This window comes from Propithecus coquereli, unplaced genomic scaffold, assembly GCF_000956105.1.
Source record: "Propithecus coquereli isolate 6110/MARCELLA unplaced genomic scaffold, Pcoq_1.0 Scaffold32, whole genome shotgun sequence".
Classification (NCBI taxonomy): domain Eukaryota; kingdom Metazoa; phylum Chordata; class Mammalia; order Primates; family Indriidae; genus Propithecus; species Propithecus coquereli.
The window spans coordinates 3,993,630-4,001,136 of record NW_012148841.1 but is presented as its reverse complement, the minus strand read 5'-3'; the positions used below and the strand labels follow the sequence as shown (position 1 = coordinate 4,001,136).

General features: G+C 32.4%; 1 protein-coding gene across 1 annotated transcript in view; it reads right to left on the bottom strand.

Moving 5' to 3' along the window:
- Positions 1–7,507, bottom strand: part of FAM185A (family with sequence similarity 185, member A) — a 42,746-nt gene that overhangs the window by 18,997 nt on the left and 16,242 nt on the right. Inside the window, exon 5 of the mRNA XM_012650346.1 lies at positions 4,908–4,949. Within this exon, the coding sequence (XP_012505800.1) occupies positions 4,908–4,949 (42 nt within the window). The remainder of the gene's footprint in view (positions 1–4,907; positions 4,950–7,507) is intronic.

The following is a 7,507-nucleotide window of genomic DNA, read 5'->3' as shown; positions in this document are numbered from 1 at the left end:
AGCCTGTATCTGCCACCTGCAGATTTGGTTCCTGTCTAACAAATGACAAAAAAGGTCATATAATTGGACAAAGATGACTATTTCACTGCTTAAGTACCAACAGAAACTCCTTTTAAAACCTCTTATTGAATCCTAAAAGAAGACAAGTAAAAATATATTATAATAATAATAAAAAAAAGGTTTGCTATATAATGTGTGTATTATCCTAGGTTGAACAAAGTAAAGTATGTGAAACGTTAGTTTGATTCCTTGCTTTCTCTAAGGGGAAAAAACAAACAAGATTTTTAAGTGGCTCATAAACAGTACTTTCACTTCTTTTTTTGCTCCCAAATGGGAAATAAACAACAGCTAAGTAATTATATCCTAAGCCACAAAGTAATTATATCCTCATGTTATCAGTCTTGAGCTCTGATAATGGCCCATCCCTTGGGAGCTGTCAAAAAAAAATTAAAAATTAAGATATGTTTTCAAAAGAGAAAGTAAAGGTGATATTTAAACATTATGCAGTGAAACAAACTCTATTTTTCTTTTGTTTTCTATAATACAAATTTTGGAACTAAAATTAGTTATCAAGAATAAAATTAAGGCTTCATCCACAGAATTTCATTTTTTTGGAGTCAGATAAGAAGAAATTCTATAGATATGGGAGAGATCTTTAAGGGAAGTATGCAACAGAGGGTGACTAATAAATGAACAGAAACTGTTAGTCCAGACAGTGGTAGGAATAAGTAGATTCCAACAGAGAGTTTTTGTTCATTATAATTCCTGGCAAAGATCTTGTTGTTCTGACAGAGATTATTGAGTTTTCTTGGAAAATTACACACAAAAGGGAAAAAACTGATGTCAACCACCAGTTAACGCTACGTACAACCAAAGAAACAGATATTGGTAATATATGCTTTTAACTTTTTTTTTTTTTTTTTTTGCCTTTTGTGTCTCTAAACAAAAGGAAAAAAAAAAAAATATTTAAAATAAGAAAAAATTTAAAAAGAGTTGATGTTGTTCTTCTTTTTCCTTTTTTTTATTAATAGGAAGATGGCCTAGCATTCCAGAAGGAAGGTATTATTTTAAAAATGCAAATCCAGGGAAAATCAAAGTACATACATAATCAAATTTTTAATAGTATTTAATAGATTACTCTTTCTGAGACAAGCTCGGAAATAGGTTAAAACATACATAGCGGCCAGACGCGGTGGCTCATGCCTGTAATCCTAGCACTCTGGGAGGCCGAGGCGGGCGGATTGTTTGAGCTCAGGAGTTCGAAACCAGCCTGAGCAAGAGTGAGACCCCCGTCTCTACTAAAAATAGAAATTAATCAGACAACTAAAAATATATAGAAAAAATTAGCCAGGCATGGTGGCGCGTGCCTGTAGTCCCAGCTACTCGGGAGGCTGAGGCAGGAGGATCGCTTGAGCCCAGGAGTTTGAGGTTGCTGTGAGCTATGATGACGCCATGGCACTCACTCTAGCCCGGGCAACAGAGTGAAACTCTGTCTCAAAAAAAAACAAAACAAAAAATAAACATACATAGCAAAACCCAAATGACTGGTAACTTAAGAAACTTATCAATTATATTATCTAAACTAGAAACAAAGGATCATAACTACACTTATTCTTCTTTATAAAGGAATCATGGAGAGGGACACTTAGTCTATTTTCCTACTAGACCTATTTTACAGGAAATGCTAAAGGCAGTCATTCAAGCTGAAACGAAAGGACACTAATTAACAATGTAAAAAAATGAATATAGAAAACTCACCAGCAAAGGTGTACAAATAGTCAAGTCCAGAATTCTCTAATAATTGTAATGGTGGTTAAGTAAATCTCTTTCAACTCTGGTATAAAAATTAAAAAAAAAATGTACTAAAAATAACTATAATAATTTCTTCTTGGATACACAATATAAAAAGATGTAAATTTGAACATCAGTAACCTAAAATGTGGGGGTAAGAAAAGTAAAAGTGTAGAGTTTGTATACGTGTTTGAAGTTAGGTTGGTATCAGCTTTAGGATATTATAACTGTACAATACTTTATGTCAGCCACATAGGAAACCTGTAGCAGATACCCAACAAAAAATTAAGAGAAAGTCATCAAAGTATACCACCACAAAAAGTCATCAAATCACAAAGACAGCAAGATAGAAGGAAAAGAATGCAGGAAGTACAAAACAGCCAAAAGACAATTAACAAAATAGCAATAGTAAGTTCTTACCTATCAGTAATTATTTTAAATATAAATTGTTTACATTCTCAAATCAAAAGATACAGAGTAGCTTAAAGGATAAAAAAAATAAGATCTAACTATTTGCTGCCTGTAAGAGACTCATTTTAGCTTCAAGGATATACATAGGCTGAAAGTGAAGAGTTGGAAAAAGTACGTGTAAAAAGTAACCAGAAGAAGTCAGGGGTGGCAATACTTATATCAGACAAAATAGACTTTAAGTCAAAAACAATCACAAATGATGTCAGGTCTGGCCTCTTGGTGGACTGTTGTTCTGGTTCTTTGGCTCCTTGCTTAGCAAAATCACAAGTAGGCCCAGTGTGATAGAGTGACCACAGACAGGAAGCAATTCCACACAAACAGTTTGTATTGCAAAAAGAAGGAAGCTATACAAAGTGAAAATATGTTCCAGAGAGAGGAACAGGTCAGTCTACAAGAGTGGAGAAAGATGTTAAGGACTCCCAGGTCCTTTCCTTTTATCAGCCTGGTCCAGTGGAGGGCCTACAGGAGGTGTGGGATGTTACCAGATGATTGATGTACATGATTGTCAGGTGTTCTGTGTTTTCCTGCAGTCCCTTCCCCATTGGTGCCCCGGCTTCTCTGTCGCTAAGAACCACCCTCCCAGCCTGTATCTGCCACCTGCAGATTTGGTTCCTGCCTAACAAATGACAAAAAAGGTCATATAATGATAAAAAGTTTAACTCACCGAAGAGATATAAGAATTACTAATATTTATGTAACAAATGTGAAAACACTTAAATATATAAAGTAAATACTGACAGATCTGAAAGAAGAAATAAACAGCAATACAATAATGGTAGGGGGCTTTAATATCCCACTGTCAGTAATATGAATAATTCATCCAGACAGAAAATAAATAAGTAAACAGCAGATTTGAACAACACTGTAGATAAAAAAGAATCTAACAAATATGTACAGAACATTCCATCCAAAAGCAGCAAAATACACATTTTCCTCAAATGCACACAGAACATTCTCCAGGACAGATCACACATTAGGCTTCAAAACAAGTCTTAACTAATTCCAGAAGACTGAAATCCTATCAAGTATCTTTTCCAACCACAATGGTATGAAACTGGAAATCACTAACAGAAGAAAAACTGGAAAAATTCACAAATATGTGAAAATTAAACAAAGTACTCTTTCCTGAACAACAAATGGATCAAAAAAGAAATCAAAAGTGAAATTTAAAATATCTTGAGATGAATGAAAAGGAACACACAACATACCAAAATGTATGTGATGCAGCAAAAGCAGTTCTAAGAGGAAAGTTGATAGCCATAAATGCCTACATTATGAAAAAGGAAAGATCTCAAATAAACAACCTAACTTTACAGTTCAAGGAACTATAAAAAGAATGAACTAAGCAAAAGGAAGGAAATAATAAAGATCAGAGCAGAAATAAATAAAACAGAGAACAGAAAGGCAATAGAAAAGATCAATAAAACTAAGAATTGGTTCTTTGAAAAGGTATACAAAATTGACAAACCTTTCATTGGACTAAGCAAGGAAAAAAGAGAGAAGACTCAAAAAAATACTGTTATAAATGAAAGAGGAGCTATTACAACTGATACCACAGAAATACAGAGGATCGTAACAGACTACTAAGAACAATTATATGCTAACAAATTGGATAACTTAGAAGAAACAAATAAATTCCTAGAAACATACAGCTTACCAAGACTGAATCATGAAGAAATAGAAAATCTGGACAGACCAATAATGAGTAAGAAGATTGAATCAATAATCAAAAAACTCTCATTGGTGAATTCTAAACAATTAAAGAAGAATTAACACTAATCCTTCTCAAACTCTTCCAAAAAATTGAAGAAGGGAACATTTCCAAACTCATTTTATGAGGCTGGCATTACCCTGATACTAAAGCCAGATAAGGATACTACAAAAGAAGGAAAGTACAGGCCAATATCCCTGATGAACATAGATGCCAACATTCTTAACAAAATACTAGCAAGCCAATTACAACAACACATTAAAAGGATCATTCACCAGGATCAAAGAGCTACAAGTAGAACTTGTACATATCTTTTTCCCATTATTCTGGTCTTAGTTCAAGTTTCCCCTCTCCAGACCACCCCTAGTTGCCTAACTAAAGAAGCTTTCTTTTCCCCCAATCTCTATCCTATTATCGTTTTTTATTTCTTCATTTTACTTATCACTAAATGAAATTACTTTTTGACATTTACATGCTTATTGTTTTCTTCCTAGCATTCAAAGAAGATGAGGTCTGTGAGCACAGAAACTATATCTTGTTGACCAATACATTCACCAGTACCTAAAAGAATTCCAGACACATAGTAGGCACTCAGTAAATACATGTTACTGGCATACTCAGGGTTGTCTTCAAACATTAACACAATTTTGGACCAATAAACAGTGATATAATTTATATCCTTCTTTTTTTCAGAGACAATATAGATTATTTGAAAAACTCGAGGAATTTATATTTTATTTCTTGATACCAGCTCAGGTAATTTTCTTTGAGTATACATATTCGTACATTGGGTCTGCCTATATGTGACTTGCAAATCAGGATCCTGTCAAGTTTGTAAGCTAAACTGTAGACTTTATTTACTCTAATAAAGTATCACAAATATAGCTATTTTTAAAAGTGGGCAAAATTTACCAACTAGAAGCTTAGTACATACCTACTGTGATGTTGCCCATCTTGCTTTGTAATGTTATATTACCTGTAAAAGAGAGAAAAAGAAAAGATAATTTTATATATTAGGGATAATCCAGAAATGACCTGTGTTATATGGAACCCTAAAACATGGTTGGATATCTACCATGTTATTTAATAACTGTTATTATTGTTGGCAATTTTTCTCAATATCACAAATCTAGAGATTTAGTTGCAGTTCTGAAACAACTAGCTTTAAGCATCTATATAAACCTCTTCCTCTATTCCAAAATCTAAAACTTTTATAGCATAACTATAAAACAAACCACCATACTTGAAACACAGAGGAAAAATAATGATACTTCTCAAACCCGTAAATGAAAAAAATTACACAAATGTACAAATGTACTATACATTTTCAACCTAAACATCAATGTATTTATCAGACCACATAAAGCTAAGTTTTGAACCAAGTAACACTTAAAATATTGTATGGAGAAAATACTTTTATTTTTCAGTTCATTTGCTATGTATGTTAGATTAAAGTAGTTTCTGAGCCAAGAGTTAAAGTGGTTTCGGGTAGGAATAATGAATATATGGAAGTATAACTAACAAAAAGAAGCTTCAAAGGTTTCTATCTTTCAATGAAAATATATTTCCCGGGACAAGTATGGGATATTACAACCATTCTTCCCAGCCCCCTTCCCCTAATAACAAAAAGTAGTAGGATTTTCTTCATATGTGTGTTTGTATATATAAGTACTCCTGGAGTCAGGAACTCACATTTATTCCATCAAAATGTAAGTAATAATATTACTTTTTCTAAAATAATTCCAAACTATACTAAAAAGTAAAGGAATAACTTTGGTCTCAGAATTAATCTAGGATAAATAAACTCATTTATCTCATTTCATGTATCTTATACTGACATGTACAAATATCCGGGAAAAAGCAAAAAAGGCACTTGATTCATTTGCTTGATTGCAAAAATTCCTTTAAACGTCTAACATTCCATCATACTTCATGTGTGTATATGAACAAGGGGTACATGTGTGTAGAAATAAAAGCTGGTTTGTATACAGAAGCTCATAAAATTATTTTCAAGTCTCAGTAAGTTACAAGGCTGTGAAGATCCTGTTCAATGTAAATATTTATATTTTATATATATTTATATTCAAAGTAAATATTTCATTGGTGTGTTCTGTATATTCTCTTCCAATTTTCAAATGCAATAAATATAGATTCACCGTCACATACAAATACTGGCCAATAAAGCAGACATCATATGGTCTGTAATAACTGTGTGCTTATACTACTCTCAAGTTATGAAGCTTTTCCACAAATCTCAGTATTTGAGAAAATATATAGTTTTTCTTAGTTTACAACCCTTTATTCTAACATGGTCAAAGGAAAAAAAACAAGCAATCAATTTAAAGATAAACACTGGTTTATTTTTCTTCACTAAAAGAAAGTGATTGTGGTTTAAATAACATATACACTCTCATAATCCAAACAGAGCAATCAAATATTCTTAAAGTTTAAGTTCTTTTTTTTTTTCTTTTTTGGAAGGGAAGGATGTGGGAAGGGAGGTACTTACTATTTGCAAGCCATAGTGCTAAATTCTAAGACTACAGAGATGAATAAAACATGATCCTTGCTCCTGAGGAGTTTATAATTAGGAAAGAATTTCTGGGTCAATGGAAAGCCAGAGATGAGGTGAGGATGCTTTAGCTGAGTACTGAAAAATAACTACAAGTCAATGAGATTTTTTTAAAAGCTGGGAACAACGTTTCAGGCAGAATATAAACAGCATGATCAGTATGATCAAGGGCTCTGATCAAAGACTCAGAAGTATAACAGGTAAGAGTATGTACAGGAAAAAGTAAGAGATTATGTAATTTTAGAAGATAAAGCATAGAGTCAGAAGAGGGAAGAGGTATGGTTAGGCAGGTCACTGAAACAGTAGAAAAGGGTTTGAGTAAGAGAATGACATGTTCAACATGTATTTCTAATAGACTACAATAGCTACAGTGAGAAGGATGGAAAACTTACACTGCACCAGAAACAAGGCTCTAATTCCTTTTTAGTATTTCCTATAAAGAAGTTTTATGTGTCCAGATTCAACATCAAGTATCAAAATGATAAACTAAAACTTCATCATAGATCTAAGAATAAATACTAGAATTTCAGTAAAATATTTTCATGAACTTCATGACAAGGTCTATTTAATCTGATAAAAGCATCTTTTTTAAAAAAATTAATATTATTTCTGACTTTTACGTTTATGAAGCAGATTTATAAATTCACCAGTGACTAAAAGTCCTTCTTAAAGCAAATTGAGACATTTTTTTGTGAAATTCTGAGTGCTATCAAAGTTATCCCTTATGTTGTATAGTTAATGTAAATTTTACTTCTGTGAAAATTTCTAAAATCCAAAAGTAGTTATTTAAGGAAAAGTTTAAGCATGTACATGTTGTCCAATCTTTTGGGAACAGAGGACTTTTGAAGTACAGAGAAAATACAAGAACTAATACTTTGTAATTTTTCTATTAAGGTATGTTCCCAAAGAACCTAAAATAAGACTCTAAGTTACCTAGGGAATCTAAATATTTAAAATATGTTTTA